The 23,334-nt window shown below is 38.6% G+C and overlaps 4 protein-coding genes and 1 long non-coding RNA gene across 6 annotated transcripts in view; 4 read left to right on the forward strand and 1 right to left on the reverse strand.

Moving 5' to 3' along the window:
- The window catches only part of LOC111453643 (transformation/transcription domain-associated protein-like), a 29,742-nt gene extending 21,649 nt beyond the window's left edge, over nucleotides 1–8,093 (forward strand). The window contains exons 26-35 of the mRNA XM_023094822.1: nucleotides 26–455; nucleotides 648–1,946; nucleotides 2,358–2,618; nucleotides 2,701–2,991; nucleotides 3,073–3,546; nucleotides 5,228–5,659; nucleotides 6,170–6,448; nucleotides 6,579–7,130; nucleotides 7,215–7,421; nucleotides 7,734–8,093. Coding sequence (XP_022950590.1) covers nucleotides 26–455; nucleotides 648–1,946; nucleotides 2,358–2,618; nucleotides 2,701–2,991; nucleotides 3,073–3,546; nucleotides 5,228–5,659; nucleotides 6,170–6,448; nucleotides 6,579–7,130; nucleotides 7,215–7,421; nucleotides 7,734–7,853 — 4,345 coding nt within the window. The 3' untranslated portion in view covers nucleotides 7,854–8,093. The remainder of the gene's footprint in view (nucleotides 1–25; nucleotides 456–647; nucleotides 1,947–2,357; nucleotides 2,619–2,700; nucleotides 2,992–3,072; nucleotides 3,547–5,227; nucleotides 5,660–6,169; nucleotides 6,449–6,578; nucleotides 7,131–7,214; nucleotides 7,422–7,733) is intronic.
- Nucleotides 8,094–11,631: 3,538 nt separating this feature from the next.
- Nucleotides 11,632–16,648, forward strand: LOC111453647 (calcium-dependent protein kinase 28-like). 2 transcript variants are annotated; one of them, XM_023094827.1, is made up of 12 exons: nucleotides 11,632–12,344; nucleotides 13,178–13,308; nucleotides 13,396–13,437; nucleotides 13,563–13,674; nucleotides 13,763–13,841; nucleotides 13,959–14,128; nucleotides 14,213–14,339; nucleotides 14,449–14,564; nucleotides 14,653–14,760; nucleotides 14,834–14,896; nucleotides 15,058–15,289; nucleotides 15,338–15,667. In XM_023094827.1, exons 1-11 carry the CDS (start codon nucleotides 11,943–11,945, stop codon nucleotides 15,268–15,270), a joined length of 1,563 nt encoding a protein of 520 aa, XP_022950595.1. In that variant the 5' UTR covers nucleotides 11,632–11,942; the 3' UTR covers nucleotides 15,271–15,289; nucleotides 15,338–15,667. The 2 variants fall into 2 exon arrangements, with proteins under 2 accessions (XP_022950595.1, XP_022950594.1); XM_023094826.1 differs by lacking the exon at nucleotides 15,338–15,667 and adding an exon at nucleotides 16,115–16,648 and having other exon boundaries at nucleotides 11,634–12,344; nucleotides 15,058–15,231.
- A 791-nt stretch (nucleotides 16,649–17,439) lies between these two features.
- Nucleotides 17,440–20,904, reverse strand: LOC111453878 (transcription factor bHLH121-like). Its single transcript, XM_023095163.1, has 5 exons — nucleotides 20,529–20,904; nucleotides 19,208–19,329; nucleotides 18,618–18,745; nucleotides 18,054–18,527; nucleotides 17,440–17,979 (listed from the first exon to the last, which is right to left on the reverse strand). The coding sequence occupies exons 1-5, from the start codon at nucleotides 20,666–20,668 to the stop codon at nucleotides 17,827–17,829; spliced, it is 1,017 nt and encodes a 338-aa protein (XP_022950931.1). The 5' UTR covers nucleotides 20,669–20,904; the 3' UTR covers nucleotides 17,440–17,826.
- An 805-nt stretch (nucleotides 20,905–21,709) lies between these two features.
- On the forward strand, nucleotides 21,710–22,270 carry LOC111453465 (RING-H2 finger protein ATL74-like). Its single transcript, XM_023094585.1, has one exon. It carries the CDS (start codon nucleotides 21,710–21,712, stop codon nucleotides 22,268–22,270), a length of 561 nt encoding a protein of 186 aa, XP_022950353.1.
- A 395-nt stretch (nucleotides 22,271–22,665) lies between these two features.
- Nucleotides 22,666–23,334, forward strand: part of LOC111453673 — a 1,353-nt gene continuing 684 nt past the window's right edge. Inside the window, exons 1-3 of the long non-coding RNA XR_002712290.1 lie at nucleotides 22,666–22,794; nucleotides 23,005–23,145; nucleotides 23,237–23,309. This is a non-coding gene — a long non-coding RNA (uncharacterized LOC111453673). The remainder of the gene's footprint in view (nucleotides 22,795–23,004; nucleotides 23,146–23,236; nucleotides 23,310–23,334) is intronic.

A 23,334-nucleotide genomic window follows, 5' to 3' on the forward strand; every position in this document is an offset into this window, starting at 1 on the left:
TTTTTTTTTTTTTTTTTTTTTCTAGATATCCCTTGTCTCTGCGTCAAGAAGTATTTCAGAAGGTTGAACGTCAGTTCATGCTGGGTCTAAGGGCAAGAGATCCTGAAATTAGGAAGAAATTCTTCACACTGTATCATGAATCTCTTGGGAAAACATTGTTTACAAGGCTGCAATACATCATCCAGGTACAGGACTGGGAAGCTTTAAGTGATGTATTCTGGCTCAAACAGGGCCTCGATCTCCTTTTGGCAGTCTTAGTTGAGGATAAGCCTATAACCCTCGCGCCAAACTCTGCGAAGTTACCACCTCTTCTAGTATCTGGTCATGTTGCAGATTCCTCTGCGGTGCAGCACTTGGTTATGGATGCGCAAGAGGGCATCGAGGATGCCCCTTTAACATTTGATTCCCTTGTTCTTAAGCATGCACAATTTTTAAATCAGATGAGTAAACTTCAGGTAACTGAATGTCTTGTTCATTAGGAACTATTAGCATTCAATCACTCGTTTTTGTCTCTGGTTATTTATGAAAGATATTACCAGTCAATTGTTACTGTAATTGTTTAACTGGTACTACAGTTGTTGTTTTGAAGAGTTTTGGTAGACTAGTCTTTTCCGATGCAGAGAAGTTTAACACTTCTTACTCTGTAGGTGGCTGATCTTATTATTCCATTGAGAGAATTGGCCCATACTGACGCAAATGTTGCCTACCATCTATGGGTTTTGGTTTTCCCCATTGTCTGGGTAACTCTACACAAGGAAGAGCAGGTGGCACTGGCCAAACCAATGATTGGCCTCTTGTCAAAGGATTATCACAAGAAACAGCAAGCAAGCAGACCAAATGTTGTGCAGGCACTTCTAGAAGGGCTCCAGCTGAGTCATCCTCAGCCTCGGATGCCGAGTGAGCTCATTAAATATATTGGCAAGACTTACAATGCATGGCATATAGCACTGGCTCTTCTAGAAAGTCATGTTATGTTGTTCATGAATGAGACAAAATGTGCCGAGTCTCTAGCTGAGCTATACCGCTTACTCAATGAAGAAGATATGAGGTGTGGACTGTGGAAGAGGAAGGCAAACACTGCAGAAACTAAAGCTGGACTTTCACTAGTTCAGCATGGTTACTGGCAGCGTGCTCAAAGCCTTTTTTATCAATCAATGGTTAAAGCAACCCAAGGTACATATAATAACACTGTTCCAAAGGCTGAGATGTGTCTTTGGGAAGAACAGTGGCTTTCTTGTGCTAGTCAACTTAGTCAATGGGAAGCTTTGGTGGACTTTGGGAAGAGCATTGAAAATTATGAAATCTTGCTTGACAATCTATGGAAAGTGCCTGATTGGGCATACATGAAAGAGCATGTTATACCAAAAGCTCAAGTTGAAGAAACACCAAAACTTCGTTTAATTCAAGCATATTTTGCTCTTCATGATAGGACTACAAATGGTGTAGCAGATGCAGAAAATATAGTGGGAAAAGGAGTTGATCTTGCTTTAGAACAATGGTGGCAATTACCTGAAATGTCAGTTCATGCCAGAATTCCTCTTTTGCAACAATTCCAGCAGCTAGTTGAAGTGCAGGAATCATCTAGAGTTCTTGTTGACATAGCCAATGGAAACAAACTCTCTGGAAATTCTATTGGAGGCGTGCATTCAAATCTCTATGCAGATCTAAAGGATATCCTTGAGACTTGGAGACTGCGAATTCCAAATGAATGGGATAGTATGACTGTTTGGTGCGATTTACTGCAATGGAGGAATGAGATGTATAATGCTGTGATTGATGCATTTAAGGATTTTGGAAACACAAATTCCCAACTTCATCACCTTGGTTTTCGTGACAAAGCATGGAATGTCAATAAGCTTGCTCATGTTGCTCGTAAACAAGGACTTTACGATGTTTGTGTATCAATACTTGATAGCATGTATGGTCATTCAACCATGGAAGTGCAGGTATTATTAAGTATTTCCTACTTCATATGAGCTTTGAGAAAAATTTGTATCGGTTTACGATCTATGTTCTATGTTCTATTGAGATGTTTATATCATCTATTTTAGGACTTCTAAACTGTCGTTGAGTTACTTATTTTTCATGTGTTATCTGCATATCACCTTGTTACTGTTAGTGATCTTCTATAATGTATATCAACTACTGATTGGATTTTTGGTTAGTCGTTCATGTAACCTTACATCAATTGATTACACGCCAAACTAGTTCAAATTCCTAGATGCGGGTTAATGATATCACTTCTTCTAAATCTGTGCAAGCTGCATCAGCCCCGTTTCTTTATTCATGTCATTTTATTGATCGTTTGGGGTATGAAATGTGTGGAGTCTCATTGGTCCTCTTTTGTACGTTTGTAGGAGGCTTTTGTGAAGATAAGAGAACAGGCAAAGGCTTACTTGGAAATGAAGGGAGAACTCACCAGTGGCCTGAATTTGATCAACAGCACTAATTTGGAGTATTTTCCCGTGAAACACAAAGCAGAAATTTTCCGTCTTAAGGGTGATTTCCAGCTGAAGTTAAGTGATTCGGAAGGTGCTAATCAATCATACTCCAATGCAATAACACTTTTCAAGAATTTGCCCAAGGGATGGATAAGTTGGGGGAACTATTGTGACATGGTATTTCTTTCTATCTTCTTCCTTTGTTTATTTCAGCTTTTTAGATGTGATCTCAACTCAGTTGCGTATAATTCCCCTTCAGGCTTACGAAGAATCCCATGATGAGATTTGGTTGGAATATGCTGTTAGCTGCTTTCTTCAAGGCATTAAATTTGGCATTTCCAACTCAAGAAACCATCTAGCTCGAGTATTATATCTTCTCAGCTTTGACACCCCCAATGAACCTGTGGGCCGAGCTTTTGACAAGTTTCTGGATCAAATACCACATTGGGTTTGGCTGTCCTGGATTCCTCAACTCTTACTTTCCCTGCAAAGGACTGAAGCACCTCACTGTAAACTTGTTCTCTTGAAAATTGCTAATGTTTATCCTCAGGTGAATCTTGTGTACTTTTTCAAATAATATCTCTCTTTTCACTTATTTTCTATTATCTGAAAACTACCTGTAAAACTTCAGGCATTGTATTACTGGCTCCGTACTTATTTGCTTGAAAGGCGAGATGTTGCAAATAAGTCTGAGCTAGGAAGGATGGCAATGGCTCAACAAAGAATGCAGCAAAATGCCGCTTCTGCTGGTTCTCTTGGCCTGGCTGACGGAGGTTCTAGAGCAGGTCATAGTGGCAGTTCTACCCCTACTGATAGCCAGGTTCACCAAGGCACTCAATCAGGTACTGGGATTGGATCTCATGATGGTGGCAATGCTCACAGCCAAGAGCCCGAAAGGACCACTGGAGCAGACAGCGGCACACATGCTGGAAATGATCAATCTCTCCCACAACCTTCTTCAAATGTCAATGAAGGTACTCAAAATGCATTCAGGCGTAGTGCTGCCTTGGGCTTAGTTGGTTCTGCTGCTAGTGCATTTGATGCTGCAAAGGATATAATGGAGGCTCTTAGAAGCAAGCACACTAATTTAGCTAGTGAACTTGAGGTAACTGTCATTTCCTTATATTTTCCTTTTCCTTATTATTGTCTTCCGCTGTCCTCCCTGTCAGGGTGACAGTTACAGTGATTTACATTTGTTTGTTTAATACTTAAAATAATCTTGCTTCCTTAGTCCTCTTGTTGTGATGAATATATGGCTACTGTGACAAGTAAGATCTCTTCAATATTCTTCCGTTAAAGTATTCCCACTGTACGATAATATTTTTTTAATGCATTTCTATATGTCCTTATCTATGCTTTACATTTCTTTGAGTGAATGAGAAGACATCTTCTGATGTCTATTTTACAGCTGTCGGTGGTAAATTACAATGGATGCCACAAGCTTTGATTTATTTATATCTTTGAAAAAAATTCACGTGACTGAAGGGGTGGTGTGGCAAGGGAAAAATTTCTCATGAAGAAAGCCTGACTTTCACCGAGGGCTTAGACAGGAGCCTGATTTCCTCTTGGGACAGGCAAGAGTCGCCTCTTTCACTAGAGAAAATTAAGAAGGTGATCTTTGGGTTTGATCAGAGTAAAGTCTTCAGGCTCAGATGGTCATTTTTATGGCTTTTTTTTTTTCAGGGTAGGTGAGAGTGTCGAGGAGGATCTCAGGAGAGTTTTCTGTGAATTCTATGAAGGAGGTGTTTTGGATTGTCCCCTAAATGAAACCTTCAGTTGCTTTATTCCTAAGAAATACAGAGAGACTTCAGACCTATCAGTTTGGTTACTAGTTTCTATAAATCATCGCTAAGGTGTTGTCTGACAGGTTGAGAAGGGTTCTCCCTACGATGATTGCTGATACTTGGGGGGCGTCTATTGCCGGTTGGGAATTTTTTTTACCAATCCCTAATTGCCCACAAAGCCATTGAGGAGTATAGATCTCATAACCTCTAGGAGGTGATTTTTAAGATGGATTTTGAAAAGACTTATGACCATGTGAATTAGGATTTTGTTGATTGAGTCCTTTTGTCCTATGTTCCATGGGAGCGGGAGGGAAACTTTTTTTTTTTTTTTGGAGGATAAGTGGATTGAGGAAAGCCCTCTCTACTCTCTTTTTTCGAGTCATTACCATTTAACCTCAATGAGGAATCAATCGGTCGCTGTTCTTTCCCTTTCTTTGATTTTCCTTTTCCTAATGCATTCACTGTAGCTTGTCCAATAGCGAAATGCATTCACCGTAGCTTGTCCAATAGCGAAACAACAAATGCTATTGCGCTTCTTTCCGTGTTTGGAGAGTTTCATTGTAATCCAGGGAGAATAGATGTTCGTTGTTGGAGTCCTAGACCAACCAATAGTTTTTCGTGCTAGTCCTTTTCTCATGGTCAATCCTTCTCCTTGTGAGGTCTCGGTCTTTGCCTTGTTGTGGAAGTTCGAAATTTTCAAGAAGGCTAAGTTTTTTACTTGGTAGGTTATCTATGAAAGAGTTGACATGTTGATCGGGTATCGATAAAGGTGTTCATCTGTTTTGGTTCATGGTGTTGCATTCTTTATAGGTGGGAGGTTGAGGATCTTGATCATATTCTTTGGAGTTATGATCTTGTTTATTCGCTTTGGAGCAGGTCTTTTGAGGAGATTGTCCTCGTGTTGAGTAGGCATATGGGTTATAGAGATGATTGATGAGTTTTTTTATACATTTACTTATCCTGGTGGATGATGGTGCATATAATGAATATTTCCTTCTGCAGATTCTACTCACAGAAATTGGTTCGAGGTTTGTTACTTTGCCAGAGGAGAGACTTCTCGCTGTGGTTAATGCATTGCTCCATCGTTGCTACAAGTATCCCACTGCCACGACAGCTGAGGTTCCTCAATCACTGAAAAAGGAGCTCTCTGGAGTTTGCAAGGCTTGCTTCTCAGCTGATGCCGTTAATAAGCATGTTGATTTTGTGAGGGAGTACAAGCAAGATTTTGAGCGTGACCTCGATCCAGAGAGCACTTCCACTTTCCCAGCAACCCTGTCAGAATTGACTGAGAGATTGAAACACTGGAAAAATGTTCTTCAGGGAAATGTTGAGGACAGGTTTCCTGCAGTCTTAAAATTAGAAGAAGAAAGCCGGGTGTTGCGTGACTTCCATGTGGTTGATGTGGAGGTACCAGGACAATACTTTACCGATCAGGTATATTTGAACAGGCCCTTAATTGTGTTAATCAGTGCTAGTGTACTAGAATTCAATAGCTCTTTTGGGTTTTATTTGTGAACACATGAAAACTGACCCTTTTTTATTTTATTTTGTGAAGTGCCAATAGAAAAATATTAATTAGTTTCTTAAAGGGTGCTTTCCCTAAAAGAGTGAGGTTGCGATGGTGCTTACCTGCTTAGTTGCAATATATCCCATTATTGTAATGAAACGGTTTTCTCGCCCGAAAGCAATTCTAGTAAGAGGTATTGTATGGTGTAAACCACACCTTAGGATGTCTATTATAATGAAACAATTCTTTAACCCACAAAGAAATTCTAATAAGATGTACTTATGTTGTATCGTCGTGAGTTTTAAATGTTTCGTCTTTAGTTATTTATATTTAATAATCGATCGAACCATTCTAAGTAGAAGAAACTAATACCATTCAAGCTGCTGGCATCTCAGTCCTGTTAACATATGATGACAAGCTTCTGTAATCATTATCAGGAAATTGCACCTGACCATACCGTGAAGTTAGACAGAGTTGGAGCAGACATTCCAATTGTCCGAAGACATGGGAGTAGTTTCCGACGCTTGACTTTAATTGGTTCAGATGGTTCGCAGCGTCATTTTATAGTCCAAACATCCTTGACCCCTAATGCTAGAAGTGATGAGCGCATTTTGCAGCTCTTCCGAGTTATGAATCAAATGTTTGATAAGCACAAGGAATCAAGACGCCGCCACTTGTGTATTCACACCCCAATCATAATTCCTGTTTGGTCTCAGGTTAGAATCCAGTTTTTATGGATTTGATTAACTTAAATGCCAGGCATCATCTGACTGACTGTGGTTGCATTAAATTTTTTAACTTGAGATATATATTGTTTTTTCCTGATTATGGTTTTTGTATGCATAGGTCCGCATGGTGGAGGATGATTTGATGTATAGCACTTTTCTTGAGGTGTACGAAAATCACTGTGCAAGAAACGACCAAGAGGCAGATCTTCCAATAACGTATTTCAAAGAGCAGTTGAATCAAGCCATATCTGGCCAAATCGTACCAGAAGCTGTAGTAGATCTTCGCCTCCAAGCTTTTGGTGATATAACAAGAAACCTTGTAAACGAGGGCATATTTTCGCAGTATATGTATAAGACATTACTCAGTGGGAATCACATGTGGGCTTTTAAAAAGCAGTTTGCCATCCAATTAGCCCTTTCTAGTTTTATGTCTTACATGCTACAGATTGGGGGAAGGTCACCCAACAAGATTTATTTTGCTAAGAACACTGGGAAAATTTTCCAAACAGATTTTCACCCTGCATATGATGCAAGTGGTGTGATTGAGTTCAATGAACCAGTGCCTTTCAGGTTAACCAGGAATATGCAAGCCTTCTTCTCAAATTTTGGAGTGGAAGGTTTAATTGTTTCTGCCATGTGTTCTGCTGCTCAGGCAGTTGTTTCTCCAAAGGTAGGTCTTGGAAATTCTTTTCTTATAGCTCTGTTGTATGGTTGTTGGTTACATGTGACTTACATCTTGGTTTCAAAATCTCAGCAAAATCACCATTTGAGGCATCAACTTGCAATGTTCTTCCGTGATGAGTTACTGTCGTGGTCCTGGCGAAGACCCCTTGGTATGCCTTTAGCATCCCTTGCAGGTGGTGGTATGAACCCTGCTGACTTCAAGCATAAGGTCACTACCAATGTTGATCTCGTCATTGGCCGGATTACTGGGATATCGCCTCAATATGTCTCCGAGGAAGTAAGCCTTCTAACCTCAATCCCGTATAATTGCTGTATGCCCCCTCTTTTGAAGAGTAAAATTAGGATTCCACTAGTAACTCGAACTTAACGTGTGCAGTCAAAAGCAGTATCACTTTGCTTTCTTTTGTTTAAACTTAAGTCGGTGGTTGGCCTTTATATGCTTCGTATATGTAGAAAACTGTCTGATTTTACCTTTTATCGTTTACGTGTAATAAGTGATACTGGAAATTATAGAAAGTCATAAGGTCATTACTATAGTTTATCATATTACATATCCACAATTTCTCTTGACCTTCCATTCTGTCTCCAGGAGGAGAATGCCATGGACCCGCCCCAGTCGGTACAAAGGGGTGTGTCAGAGCTGGTTGATGCTGCCTTGCAGCCGAAGAATCTGTGCATGATGGACCCGACATGGCATCCCTGGTTTTGATTAAGGTACAATCCACAACTAGGAAACAGAAGGGAAACGATATAAATTTTGAACGTTGATAATTGGGGTCCGCTTCTAACATATTATTGTTGTGCATAGCTAATTATGATTTCTTGATGACTCCTTTCGACCCTTTGATATTGTAGATGATTACTAGTGTTGATAGACGAATTCTATCTACCATTGTCAATCTTGTTTCCCATGTGTATATAAAACGGTACGGTATTTGTATATTGTGGGTCATTCACTTCGTTCACAGTCGTAGAGAACACTGCATCACCGACACCATAATGGGTACATAAACACATAAATATAAGTTACTTCCAGGAAAAGAAATGTTTTACCACGATGACAATATTTAGGGTTAATACCTTTTTGTTTTTTCCTTGTCATTCATAGAGATGATGTTATAGACTGGTTCATATTCTTAAACGTGTGACAATCATGCTTTCTGATGTGTTCTTAAACCAAGTTTTTATTTTTAAGTGAAATACTTATTATGGGCACTGCCCTTTTTGTTAGCAACTTTTCTTTGTGGAATTATACCATGGAAACAAAACTTACATTTCAAATTTGTCTGAAAGTTCTACTTTTAGTGATGAGTTTTTGGGCGTCAGTTTCTTACAATTCCTGTGGATATTTTTGGATGCCCATTTGTACAAGAACGATTAACATACTATCTCTTGCTTGATCTTTTTCCTTCATTAATGTATGTATTATTACATCTAGGAAGGTTGAAATGGTCAGGAAACAGAAAAATAGCGAATCAAATTCTGTAGTTTCTTAACCAAGTGTTGTCCTTTTGATTTATGAGGACAAATGTTGGTTGTTGACAAATAGTAGCTTGCCCTAAGAAAGCATGTGGCATGTATCTGATATAATTTGTCTTGTAAATGGAGGTTGGGGTTTGCCAATTTGAGAGTGTAATTAAGTTCTTTTCTTAAGCTGGAAGTGTTGAGTACTCAGTATGCTTGGAACCGTAACTCCAAAGGAAATGTTTCCTGATTCCATCTGGATTTGCCCTTATTGTCAAGCTTATGAGATTTGAGGTTAATTAATATTGTGGAGCTTATGATGCCACGTATTGAGACTGATTGGTTGTTTCTTCCATTATTGTCTCTTTTAACGAATGTCAAAACAAAACGGCGCCCACATTGGGCCACCTTTTTTCGTTTTGGGCCCAATGTACTTATTTCCGGCCCTACACCCACTGCCGAACCTCGTGGGCCCAATTGTGTTCTCATTACTTTTACACAAATTATGGGTCCCATTTTTTTAATCTTCTTTGGTTTATATCCCTCATTTTTTCAATCAATTTTCTAATTACTAGATTTCTGATGTTGTATTTTCTACCATTTTCAAAATTTTATTTTTAGGTGTTGCAAATTTCTTTATGTATTTTAAAAGAGCTTTGAAATCGAAAATATATATATAGTGGAAAGAAAGTCTAGTTTTTCAAAATAATTGCTCTAAAAACTTTACAAATTTTATTTTAAAAATAAGTTTTCTATGGTTAGGAGGAGGCCTAAAAGTAAAAAAAAATTCCTATTTATGTGGGCCTGCAACCTTATCTAAATTGTATATTTATAAATATCTTTTAAATGTTGATGACGCCCACGTCATATTTTAAAAGATGTGTATATAACAGATAATAAATGCCATTAATATCCATGCTCTTATAGTACCTAAAAGTTATTCCTTTAATTTGTATACATACAACTTCTATTTTCAAATAGTTTATTGTTTCTTTACAACTCATTACAAATTTTCTTTATATTATAACTTATTAATTAGAGAATTATATCTCCGTTATACTTATTTATGTGATTGAAATGTTTTAACAGTCATATAGTTCAAATGAGAAATAGAGATTCAAGAACTATATATATATATATAATAATTAAGGAGAAGCCAAATATGTAATTTAGGTTCTTAAAAAATTTAATTCCTATTATTTCAACTTATGCTTTAACATTTTTTAATTTAGTTTTAATTTGGTCCATGATTAAAATTAATTTATAATAAACCAAATGAAATTTGAAGGATGATTTCTTCTCCAAGTTAAAAAAAAAAATAGAAATTTGAACTTTACTTTCTTCAATGAATTTTTTTTCCCTCTGAATTTTCACTAAATCACTTCATACGTTATTAAAAAATTAAATTAAAAGGCAATTACGCTAAAACTTCTAAAAATGCATACTACTTTCTTTTTAAAAAATTAGATTGTCAAATAAATTAATAATTTATTCGGCGTTAAAATTTTAAGAATTATGAAATACTTTTTAAAAATAAATAACTAAATAAAGTTGATATATTAAAATTTAAAAAAAAAAAAAAAAAAGAAGGAAAATCCACCGTCATTATTAGGTGAAGCTTGGAAAAGCAATGACTTTGTCCACGCGGAAAATATAATAAAGTGAAATGTCCAAATAACCCGTTGTCCTTTTTAGTCTTTTCACCTGCTGGCTTTCTGTCACACACGGATTTCTTGCCAAATTAACCGACATGACATGTCAGCTACAGACATCTTTCTGGTCAAACTTCAAACACGTTCTCCGTTGACTTGCCCTCCTTTTTCTTTCTTATTTAATTTCTACCCTTTCTTTTATTTACCTCCTTTTATTTTAATCTAATTACAATCATTTAAAAATTATTATATATTTAGCAATTTTATACATAATTCAATAGTTTCTTTTTCTCCCGAGTATTGGCCATTTAATTTCAATACTTTATTTTAAATATTTTTCCCAAGTGCTTACATTTTTTTTTTATATAAATTAAATAAACATTTAACCATTCAGCTTCAAACACGTTTTTATTAAATAATTAAAAGTTTAATTGAGAAGAAATCAAAGTTGGAAGAGTGTTGGGCGGGGAATCTTTTAATAAAATATATATATATATATATATATATATTTATTTATTTATTCTATAGAATTATAGTTAAGCTCCAAAATCTAAGAAAGTGGGGGCCGTTGATGAGTTGAAAATTTGATACTGAGTTGGCTAATGATGAAATGATATGAGAAAATGTCGAACATATATGTTTTAACTATATAAAAAGGAGTCCGTTTGATCGATTATATATATTTTAATTAATAAAATTATATTCACGATGGTTAAGTAGTTTAAAACTTTTTTTAAAAAGTGCATTCAATCAAATCATCGTACAAAAAAATAAATTTTATTTCTTTAGTCTCTTCGATAATTTGATAATAAACGATAAACGAAGACCAAGTCAACATTAGACCAAAAAATGAAGGCTTTGAACTTAGTTAGAGACATTGACCACCAAAGAAACATCCAAGCAAACTCCTTTTGGCTCCAAGTTGGTGAATGGAGCCATTTTTACCATATTTATTTATTTAGATTTTACACTTAATTTTTTTTTTTTTTTTTAAATGTCACTGCCAGCTTCAATCTAATAGACCAATCTATTTTAAAGTTAGTTTTTCTAATTATTAATTAATTAATTAATTAATGCATTTTATTAATTTTCCCAAAATAGAAAACATGATGAGGATGAGCATGAGCAAGAGCAAAAACATCTATTTTTACTTCAAATTTAGATTTTTTTTTTTTTTTTTTTTTGCTCTTCATGATATTTAGAAATAAAAAAATTAACCCATTTATTAAAAAAACATTTTTTTTCTAAAAAAACCCTCCTTTTCCCATTTAGATTGTGAATCGATTCTGAATTTTGTATGAACATTCCAAATTTGGTCCCATTCTTTCCAACATATTGGGAAAGAAGGGGGAGGGAAGGAGGGAAGGCGGGGGAATCAGATTACAGCTGAGTTGTGAACATGGGTTTGCTCCCATTTTCTGTTCTTAAATCTTAACCTTTCCCAGATTTTACTTTTCTTCTTCAAAAAAAAAAAAAAGATTAAAAGAAGGATGAGAGAAAAGGGAGAGAGAGATTTAGTCTGATTGGCCGTCGCCTTCGTTCCTCTCCTTCTTCTCTCCTTCCTTCTATCTCCCCTAAACTTTCCTCTCTCTCTGTCACTGATCGCAACTATTTATTGAGCTTCAATGCTTCTTCTCCCTGAAACCCTTTGATTCTCACACCACGTTTTTGGGAACGGAATAATGGGTGCTTGTTTTTCGGCCTCCAAAGTCAGTGGTTCCAATAGCAACAACACCAATGCCGCCGCCGCCGCTAGCCACAATCGGAGAGGAAGCACCGCTAACCCTCAACCGACCACACCCGATACTAAACAAGATGCTTCAGGAAATCAAAATCAGAAGAAACCCAATGAGAATCCGAAGAGGAATAGTCAACAGCTTAAGATTAAGGAGAAAAACGTTTCGCGGCGGACGAGCGGGGTGATTCCTTGTGGGAAACGCACCGATTTTGGGTATCATAAGAATTTTGATGAACGATACACGATCGGGAAATTGCTTGGACACGGTCAATTTGGTTATACGTATGTAGCAATCGATAAAGAAAATGGGGATCGTGTTGCTGTTAAGAAAATTGAGAAGAATAAGGTATTGTTTCTTAGAGATTGCGATGAACACTCCTCCCCCCCCCCCCCCCCCCCCCCCCCCCCCCCCCCCCCCCCCCCCCCCCCCCCCCCCCCCCCCCCCCCCCCCCCCCCCCCCCCCCCCCCCCCCCCCCCCCCCCCCCCCCCCCCCCCCCCCCCCCCCCNCCCCCCCCCCCCCTTCGTTTTTGTGAATCTATGGCTTTAATTAATGCTTGATTCTTGGTTATATCTGCAATCTGGGTTAAATTTCCCCTACAAAATCGTTTGGAACAGGGGTTTGAGTTGAAATTTGCGAGCTCGCTAGGTTTAATTTGGTAATTGAACGAGTTTTCAGAGTATTGGAGCATGAACGAAGGAACTTCCTCAAATGGGGGTTTTGAATTTGCCAGCTTCGTATATGTTCGATACAGATTCATCTTCCTCTGACGGGGCCTTCACCCTTTCATCGCCATGGCCATAAAGAAAGTAGTTCTAGAATTGACAGTTCTACAAGATCATGACTGATGGATGATTAGGGAACCGATTTTGGGATCCTTGTGAATAATCTGAATTACTTGGATAGATCTTCTTCGAACACGAGATCGAGCTGTTCTAATTGAATACAGCCTCTTTCTGGATCTAAGAGTCATGGTTTTCTGCTAATTAGGCAAGATTCAGAATGCTTGTGCTCATAATTGTGTAGCTAGTTTACAACCTTTTAGAACTGTATGATCAAGAATATAGGAGTTCATCTGCAAATGGCTTTTGGGTTAGAGAATTATAAACTTTTATTTCGAAGTGCTTCGTTTGCTGTTTTCGGGTGGAGTTTGATAGCGAAACTTTCTAATGTTGTTGCAGATGATTCTTCCCATCGCGGTCGAGGACGTTAAGAGAGAGGTCAAGATATTGCAAGAACTTACAGGCCATGAGAATGTGGTTCAGTTCCATAATGCGTTCGAGGATGACTCATATGTTTATATTGTGATGGAGTAAGCCTTTCCTTCTTGGTCTTTCTTAAAAACCACAATGTTTTCATAATAATTTACATCTTGATCAATGCCCGACAATCTTACCAGGTTATGCGAAGGCGGTGAATTGTTGGATCGGATATTGTCCAAGTAAGCAATGTCTAGCTTTATCGATTTTTCGCGTACATTCCAGCTGATGATTTTGCTAACATAAAGTAAAAATAAAACGTTAGTTCACAAATAGCTTTGATATCTAAAGAGAGTGCTTGTAACAGGAAGGATAGCCGATATACCGAGAAAGATGCAGCGGTAGTTGTTAGGCAAATGCTGAAAGTTGCAGCGGAGTGTCATTTACACGGCTTGGTACACAGAGACATGAAACCGGAGGTAAAAGATAGCGTCATTCATAATACGTAGCCATGCTATTTGTATCCTTCTTGAACTCGGTTCTCGCCCGTGCTTTTCGTATATGCAGAACTTTCTTTTCAAATCAGCCAAAGAGGACTCCCCCCTGAAAGCCACCGATTTTGGCTTATCAGACTTCATCAAACCCGGTACGAACGAAAATCTGATGGAACGTTCATATCCTATTCTGTACACTCCAAAGTTATTATTACAAAAAGAAAAACGATATCGTCTGTTCTTCCTCTTATTTTCGGTCTAATATGCAGGGAAGAAATTTCACGACATTGTCGGAAGTGCATACTATGTCGCTCCTGAAGTTTTGAAAAGGAAATCAGGGCCCGAATCAGATGTCTGGAGCATAGGGGTAATCACATATATTTTACTTTGTGGGAGGCGCCCTTTCTGGGATAAGACAGAGGATGGCATATTCAAGGAGGTATGGTCCATTTTATAGTTTGGTTCCTTACATTTGGATGCACCCATCAAAAATGAGCTCATTGTGCTCGTATTTTGCCAATAGGTGTTGCGAAACAAGCCTGATTTTCGTCGAAAGCCATGGCCAAGCATCAGCCCTAGTGCTAAAGATTTCATAAAGAAGTTGCTTGTAAAGGATCCTCTAGCGAGATTAACTGCTGCTCAGGCCCTATGTAGGTCCCAAAATCCCTTGCTAAACCCATATTAATTACTCCTCTCCTCTTCCTTATAACACATTTAATCATTTGGGTTGATTATTCGTTCATATTTTTCGCTTCCCAGCTCATCGATGGGTTAGAGAGGGCGGCGATGCATCAGAGATCCCGATCGATATATCCGTTCTGAGTAACATGAGACAATTTGTGAAGTACAGTCGTTTGAAACAATTTGCTCTGAGGGTAAGGAAATGCTCATCTTTTAGAACAGGAAACTAGTTTGTCTCTTTGCATCCATTTCTCCTTCTAATGATGATTATTTATGTTGCAGGCATTGGCTAGCACAATTGGGGAAGAAGAGCTTGCTGATCTACGAGATCAGTTTGATGCAATCGATGTCGATAAGAACGGTTCCATCAGCCTTGAGGAGATGAGACAGGTAAGATAGTAAATTTATTTACACGAACACGATTTCTTTTTCTCTAACGTAATTGGTGATTGTCTATGTGCAGGCCCTTGCTAAAGATCTTCCATGGAAACTGAAAGAATCTCGCGTTCTAGAAATTCTTCAAGCTGTAAGTATACATTTTCCTTTTCGCACCACCGTTCTATGAGAGACGGAGGAGAAAACTGTTAGCTTTTGATTACTGTTGTGCCACTCGCCAGGTGTTTTTTTTTTTCCGACTCATCTCATAATCAAAGAATGCAACTCAAGTAGTTTATATGGTTGATACAGATCGATGTCAATACCGACGGCCTTGTCGATTTCACAGAATTTGTCGCAGCTACATTACACGTGCATCAGTTAGAGGAACATGACTCTGTAAAGTGGCAACAGCGATCACAGGCAGCTTTCGAGAAATTCGACATAGATAAAGATGGATTTATAACTCCAGAGGAACTAAGAATGGTATGTTTTTACTTTTGGTTGGCAGTTTTTCTGGTTTGATGCGGACATGCTAGTCTTAAGCTTCCCTTCCTAAGCTACTCTGTTTAAAATGAATTGGTGGCCGCCTATCTTCCTATTGGGAAGGTGGCGATGGTCTTTGAACCATTCACAGGTCGTCTATAAGCACTTTTTGCCTCTGATTTTATGTCTAATCTTAAGCCGGTGCAAAGCTGTCGTGTGAGATCCCACATCGGTTAGAGCGAGGAACGAAACATTCCTTATAAGAGCGTGGAAACATCTCCCTAGTAGACACGTTTTAAAACCTTAAGAGAAAGCCCAAAAGGAAAAGTCCAAAGAGGACCATATCTGTTAGCGTGGGCATAGGCTGTTACAAATGGTATGGGAGCCAAACACCGGGCGGGGTGCCAACAAGGACGCTGGTCCCCAAGGGGGGTAGGAGGGGAATGAAGCATTCCTTACAAGAGTGTGGAATCCTCTCCCCAATAGACACGTTTTAAAACCTTGAGAGGAAGTCCAGAAGGGAAAGTCCAAAAAGGACAATATTTGCTAGTGGTGGACTTGGACTATTACAAATGGTATTAGAGCCAGACACCAAGCAGTGTGCCAGCTAGGATGCTGGCCCCCAAAGGGGGATGGATTGTGAGATTTCATATCGGTTGCAGAGGAGAACAAAACATTCCTTGTAAGGGCGTGGAAACCTCTCCTCAGTAGATGCGTTTTAAAACCTTGAAGGGAAGCTCAGAAGGGAAAGTCCAGCTTATGCATTATTGTCTATCCGACATAGTTCCCTTCCTGAGCTCTTTCTGCCTCTCTCATACAGACGTTTTCGTGATTTCGTCTCGTTTTTTAAATGTTCAAACATTATCTTCTTGTTTATTTCCAGCATACGGGCCTAAAGGGTTCCATTGATCCACTGCTTGAGGAAGCGGATATTGACAAAGATGGTAAGATAAGCTTATCAGAATTCAGAAGACTTTTAAGAACTGCGAGTATTAGTTCAAGGCCTCATATTTAGACCCTCTACTCCCCAAACTTCCCCCAAGACTGTAGATAACAACGCAAAGTTGGGAAGATCGAAAAGAGAGGGACATCAAAATAAGGCAAATTTCAGTCATCTTTAAGAACCTTTGCTTGCTCAGACACCCCAGCAACTCGTTTGACCATCTATTCGACGACAAGACTATTCGACTACGAGTTTTTTTTCTGTAGGACTGTGAATACGTTTTACATAGATATAGAGTTATCTTGGTTCTGCTTCAAAGCAAGCAGCTCCAGTTGATGTGGAATGTGTTGTAGTCCTTTGTGTAGCTGGGGTTTCTTGGTTGTGCATTGGAAATGGCATGTCTGATTATAAACAAACTCTTTAAATGAAGAATTTGATGGAATCAATCTTTTTGGGAAAGGAATTGTCTATGTCTACCTCTCCGTGTTTTGCTATTGTATTATCACGCTCGGTCTTATCCGTACTTCCACCAAAATGTATGTACTATTTCATTTACTCTGGCTTCTCATACTTAAAATTGAACGTTTATCTACTCCAATGATATATTGAATCGATTCATTTTAGTAGCTAAATCCAGTTACACGGTTTTCGATTTTTCATCATCGAACTCTTTATTCCATATACAAATCTAGATTGAAACGAGTTTGTGTTTTAAAATATATTTCGTTTGTTGTCACATCATATTAACAACCGCTCGTCGAGTGATTTAAATAGGTAAACAAATAAATTTATTCAATTCTTAACAACTACATGGGTGACATGGGTGATGGGTATGGCATCATAAATTATATGAATTGTTGAGTTCGCATTCATTGATAACAAACAAAAATCTAAACAATGATTTTTCAATATAAATTAAAGAAATGGTTTCATTCAAAGTTGACATTTGTTTTGTGCAACCTCTTTTCGTCTAACAACTTTAATAAATAGAATATTGTGATTTTTTTAAAGTTGTATAAATTATACTTATTATGTAGATTATTAATTATAAAATTTAGTATTCTAATATAAAAAATAAATCAATCTCTTATTTCTTTCAAATAATGATAATAAAAAAGAACAAAGAAAACAAGAACAAAAATATGGTTCCAAATAAACATATTGGCACTCCAAATAAGAATTCTTGTCTAAGCATGAGCTGCACACCCTGTTTCTTCTGTTATAAATATTTTTAAACACTTAAAAAGTCATTTTAAACGGATCGCAAATTCTTCGCTCGTTAAATTTTTTGGGGATTTTGGATTTTAGCTTTACAAAAACCAACTAAATGGTGAAGCAGGACATAAGGATAAGTATTTACAAGCAGATATTCCACTGAACTACTCCCTAAATGCAGGGTCTGCACTGGACAGATGCTGTCAATCAACTCAAATTATGGTAAGCCTCGTTAAATTAGATGTCGAAAGCAGCCACAATACCTTGCACCTCATGATGGTTGATAGGTAAGACAAAGTAATCACTGAATGAGGAATGATTGCTCACATTTTTTATGTAGGCGCTTCCGAATCTAAATTCCTGAACTCAATATTTGGTTGGTGAAGGAAGAGGCTTCCTTGAATTTAATCACTTTGATGAAGTTAGTAACTTTGAATTTAGTTGTTCTGTTTCGGGATATCGCCAATGCTGTTAGAGGAGCTATCTTGAAGAACTTTGGATGAAGAAACCCGACTCGACGAACTACAATCTGTAATACTTTTTTCTTTCCTCTGAGACTGCTTACCTTTCTTACTTCTAGAGGATGCATCCTGAAAAAGATACTCAATTGTGTTCTTATTTGATCTACAAATATTTGTGTGAGCTCTAAAAGCAATAAACTCACCTGTTGTGTTGAAGATCCAGGCATCTTAAGTTCAAGGTCTGTTGCTACATCGTTCGATTCGTCGCAGCTTCCAGCATTACTGCGCCTGTGCTGATCTGATGACCTACTTCTGGAGTCTTGTTTGCTAGATATATGTGAATTGGAAGCATATTGGGCAGAGGGCTGACCATTTGGAGGATGGACAGCAGCAGTATATGGGACAAATGTGGAACAGGGGTTGGGAATAGCACCGGGATTCTGATTTCCAAAGAAGGTGAAGGGCTGCAATGACGGATGCATGGGAATCGGTCCTGGGGGAACGGAAACGGATACAGGAACTGGGTAGGAATATGGGGGCACCATGACCTCAGAAGGATCCATTGTGGCCCAGGGAAACATGACCCTCAGTCTTTGCTGATACTGAGCATTTATATTTTCAATATCTGATTTTAGTGAAGCTTTCTCATCTCTAAGTTCATTCTTTTCCTGGGTTAGCTGTGGAATACCAGATGAGATGAGCATATCAAGCCTAAAGGGCTCCTAACCTTATGAAATTGAAAATTTGTAAAAGAATTAGATACTAACCTCACGTGATTCTTCAGAAAGACCTTCGTAGTCGGCCTTTAATCTATTGACTTCGGCAGTTAACTCCTTCAGCGTTTGGATGGTGTCTGTTAGGATGGTGGCCTTGTCATTTTTGGGCCTAACTGGATCTGCAATAAAATGAATAGCAACGATGTCACTTCAAGCCAGACACAAAAAATCCCACATGAGCCACTCAAACAAAATAACACAGCCAGAGAAGTCCACAGCATCATGATGAAGTATAAGCCAGCCCTACGACTTTATATGATGATATAAGAAAAGGGCACGTACACACATGTATTAGTTATCGTCGTACTGCAATCCACAAAGTAGGGCGTTGCCAAGAGAAGAAATATACGAATTGAGTTGAATGAAGAGCGAGAACAAGAACTCTTTGGATGTTGAAAATCAATGCATTCATTCCTAGGTAAAAGAGTGTGGAGAAACACATCAAGACATGCCCTTCTAGGCTATCAATTTATCAGGGGAAACAGTAAACCATTTCTTGAGTAATTTTCAGGCGATATTTTAGTATAACAATGAGAACGGATGAAAAAAGAAGTCATAGGCTTCCTATACTTTAACTTTACCCAATGTGTTTCCAAGCTCATGAAAATGTTCATTCAGTCTGTCTCTTCTCAATTTTTCACGATCTGCCTTTTGGGTTTTTTTCACTGCCATTGGATCCTTTACTTCTGCATCTGTTCTTAACCTGAGGAATACCGAAAAGAAAAAAGGAACAAAAGTGAGTGCGATGAAAACCATGACTGAGACTTCAGAAGAGTGTCAAAATCCTACAATATGAAGACTGAAACATGTCCTTCAGCAAACGAATCCTAATATGCATTCGGTTCATGTTCGTTCAATTAGTCCATGACATTTACAAGGAATGCATTGTAACAGCCCAAGCCCATCGCTAGCAAATATTGTCGTCTGGACTTCCCCTCAAGGTTTTAAAAAGCGTCCATTAGGAAGAAGTTTTCACACCCTTATAAGGAATGCTTCCTTTCCCACTCCAACAGATGGGATCTCACAATCCACCCCCCTTGAGAGCTCAACATTCTCATTGGCACACCGTTCGGTTTCTGACTCTAATGCCATTTGTAACAGCCCAATCCCACCGCTAGCAGATATTGTCCTCTTTGGACTTTCCCTTCCATGTTTTTCCTCAAGGTTTTAAAACGCGTCCACTATGGTCGGATTCTTCATTCCCCACTCCAACAAATGTGGGATTTCACATGCATCCCTTTCTTCATTTAAATGACAGCCTTCCAAAACGATCCCTTTGTTAAAATTTGAAACAGTCAAGTTATTGGATCCATATAATCTGTTCCTTAAGATCTTTCCAATTGACTAACATTGTTCTTTGTTTTTGAACTTATATACACTATTCTTTGTTTTGCTTTCTAATCTATGTCAACTTCTGAAAACTTTGGCTAAATTCAAAAGCATTTCTTAAAAAGGTGAACGAACAAAACAAGGAAATAGTGACACAACAGACTTAGTAACTAAGCAGTGCTTATTAGTGGTAAATTTGACGAATTAGAATGTCCAGCCAAGGTTCCTCATAATTCATATTTTGAGACGCGCGAACTGAATTGTGAGGTATCGTTCTCAGAAGTACAATACAACTCAAAGATATGATATCAAAATAATAAACCGATATCCCCTAAACAACAAGACGACCTAAAGATGAGAAACCGCTGAGAGTTTCTGGACTGGATTCAACAAGACTAGGTCAATAAAAACACTCAACCTTATCCCAAGGAGGATCGACTATCAAGTTTCACAGTATAATATATGAAAATAAGAATTTAATTCAGCCAATAAAACCATCGAAAATTCTTTTATTCCAGATTCGAAACAGGATACAAGCTTAGTGTTAATCAAAATCCACAATCCATCACAAACCTGGATTCAGGAAGCTGGTTGTTATGGTGGCGACTCGAGGACAAAGAGAGCGGCTGAGGCTGAAGAGACGAGGAAGGAACTAAATCAGCTGCTGCTACAATAGATTGAGAGGAGAAATCCCCCGTTTTCCAGTGCTCCATGACGACCTCGAAAGGGTCTTTGAACAGAGCAAAGGGACGAGTAAATCTCAGAGTTCAGTTCCTGTGAATCCACCTCCAACAGAGAAGAAAGCGAAAGGGAAAATCAGGAAAACGAAGAGGAGAAGGCAATCTGCGGGTGAAAATTCAGCGCCGGAAAGATGAATTTGAGAGGGAAGGCAAAAGGAAAAATCCAGCACCAAATCGTGAACTCCACGAGCCACGACCACGTGGACGCCCCGCGCCCGAACCAATCTGGATGATAACAAGAGGGAACTTTTTCAGTGCTCCCGTTAGTATTCAAATCCTGTACACCCTCTTTTCTTTTCTTTTTTCTTTAATTATTGTGAATACTGTAAAATTATAAACTTACAATTTTAAAATATTTTAAATAAGTTTAGGAACTTAGTCTTTATTCGAGGGTAAGGTATCTCATGTGCAACATACCATCTCATCATCATCTTGACTTCTAACAACACCACTCATGAATCGTTATGTCATTCTATGTCTCAAGACAGGTCAGTCATCTTGACTTGCTCAAACACATTTATTGAGAACTAACTCATGTGTCAGTCATATCAAGACATCCTAAACATCTATCCATCTGAGTTCTCTTGGGACATTGGACTCTCTCGTATCCATACTAAATCATTTTTGACATACATTTCATGTAGCAGGTGCATAATCCAACTTCCAACACATGGGTTGGGACGTCGTAAGTCTCAAGTACAGAAAAACGAAGATGTGGCCATTCGTCGTCTTCCACTTTCCCCAGTATTGAATTTAGTATCTCTACATGGATGCTGAGTCGCTAGGCATCCATTGTGTACATAAAATTATGATTTCTTTTCCTTAATGGCAAGATGAACTAGAACCCACTTCAATTTTTTCAAACTTTTTGGTTAAAAGTGTAAAGCTAGATCGGTTGAATCATGATCCAACTATATCCTACTTGTTTCCAATATCTATCCCTCCTAAGATCTTCCAACAAAGTTGCAGCATACCTTGGTGAGCTTCATTCCTTAACAAAATAATCTCCTCACCATGAACTCAGCGCAAGCTCCCGGCTACACCTACAGGCGCCTTCTTAAAGATTCCTTACTCCAACGTCCATTTGGACACCATGAAAGACTGGTTACCATATGCGTCGTTTCGGCCATCGCGGCTGCCTTCGTGCTCTCTTTGTTCATCTCCCTCTTCACTTGCTTTCGGCGTCAGCTGACCTCGGCGTCCTCTAAGCCACCCTCGTCGACATGTAGCAGGCAGCTCAGTAGCATGCCTGTATACATATATGGCGACTCGGCGCCTTATTGTTTTACGTCGTCGTCGTCCTTTGAGGCCAGGAACTGTGTCATATGCTTGGCGGAGTTCGAGCTTGGAGATGAGCTTCGTGTTCTGCCCAACTGTAAGCATGCGTTCCATAAAGGTTGCATTGATCAGTGGCTGCCGCTGAGGTCGTTGCTTTGCCCGCTTTGCCGGGAGCTTTCGATAGATGAGATTGGGACCATGAGGAAGCCCGTTTGTACCAATCATTGGGCCCGAAATCCGGCCTTCGTATTGGCCTTCGCCCCTGCCAGTAATGCCCCATTGCCCTCCCAACTGTAATTTCGATAATGGGTAATTCCAAATCTAGTCTAATTTATCTTAAAATATATATAGGTCATAATGTAATAACCCGAAAATAATAAATAAATTAATAAATTAATAAATTAATTAAATAAAAATAAAAATAAATAAATAAATAATAATAATAATAATAATAATAATAATAATAATAAAAATAAAAAAAAAGAAAAGAAAAGAAAAGAAGAAGAAGACAGCAGCAGCTTGAAGCTGCTGCCATGGAGAAAGGAAGAATGGACAGGTGTGAAGGGAAAAGAAAGAAAAGAGAGGAGGATAGAGGATGTGGAAGTGTATTAGGGCTGTATTAGGTTTTTAAAAAGGAAGAAAAACAAAGAATAGTGATTAGCGAAAAAAACCCAGAAAACAGAGGAGGAAACTTTCTGAGAATTCGAGTTTTGGTTGCTTAAAATTGGACATCAATCGAGGGTAAAGGAAGAGGAGTTGTTGCTGAGGAATATTTTGAGGAAAGGATACGGCCCCGAGCTGAAGCGGACGGTAATTCGAAGGTAACGAAAAAAACCCACATCACCGAACCTTTAAATTTCGATATCTTGAGTTATACTGCATAATAAGTTATGAGATAAGGCTGGTTAGAACCGTAGTTAGAAGATCTATTAAGTTGTAGAAGAAATCAGAACGAAATTCGAGCTGTAGAAATGGAATTTTTGCTTCGGGACACAACGGGTATTAAAGGAAAAGATTGGGAAAAATTTCAGGGAGGAGAGGTTGAAGACGAGCGCGTGAAGGACACGCGAGGCGCGTGGGAAGGCTGCGAGTGGAGGTGCGACTGTGCGCGGATCGGCGCGTGAGAAAGCAAACCTCCGACCTTGCATTGGCGCGTGAGGGCGCGTGAGAAGGTATTTTGGCTCCCGGTTTGTCCCGTTCGACTCCTTTTGACCTGTCCTATCAAAATTGATCTATATTTATGTTGAAATTGATAAAATATAGGTCTAATAGGAAGGAATTGTGTTGAAGTACTATTAAACGTACATTCAAGGAGGAAAAAGGGGTTCGAAACCAAGTAAGTAGCGTATCGACCTTTGAAC

The sequence above is a fragment of the Cucurbita moschata genome, unplaced genomic scaffold, assembly GCF_002738365.1.
Source record: "Cucurbita moschata cultivar Rifu unplaced genomic scaffold, Cmos_1.0 Cmo_Scf00015, whole genome shotgun sequence".
NCBI lineage: Eukaryota > Viridiplantae > Streptophyta > Magnoliopsida > Cucurbitales > Cucurbitaceae > Cucurbita > Cucurbita moschata.

Coding starts and splice junctions, on each gene's coding strand:
- LOC111453647 (XM_023094826.1), top strand. CDS start 11,943: ATGGGTGCTTGTTTTTCGGCCTCCAAAGTCAGTGGTTCCAATAGCAAC. Junction 13,675..13,762: donor ACAGAGACATGAAACCGGAG/GTAAAAGATAGC, acceptor TCGTATATGCAG/AACTTTCTTTTCAAATCAGC. Junction 14,897..15,057: donor TTCTAGAAATTCTTCAAGCT/GTAAGTATACAT, acceptor TGGTTGATACAG/ATCGATGTCAATACCGACGG.
- LOC111453878 (XM_023095163.1), bottom strand. CDS start 20,668: ATGGAGCACTGGAAAACGGGGGATTTCTCCTCTCAATCTATTGTAGCA. Junction 19,330..20,528: donor AACCAGCTTCCTGAATCCAG/GTTTGTGATGGA, acceptor GGTATTCCTCAG/GTTAAGAACAGATGCAGAAG. Junction 18,746..19,207: donor TGAGCTTGGAAACACATTGG/GTAAAGTTAAAG, acceptor ATTTTATTGCAG/ATCCAGTTAGGCCCAAAAAT.
- LOC111453465 (XM_023094585.1), top strand. CDS start 21,710: ATGAACTCAGCGCAAGCTCCCGGCTACACCTACAGGCGCCTTCTTAAA.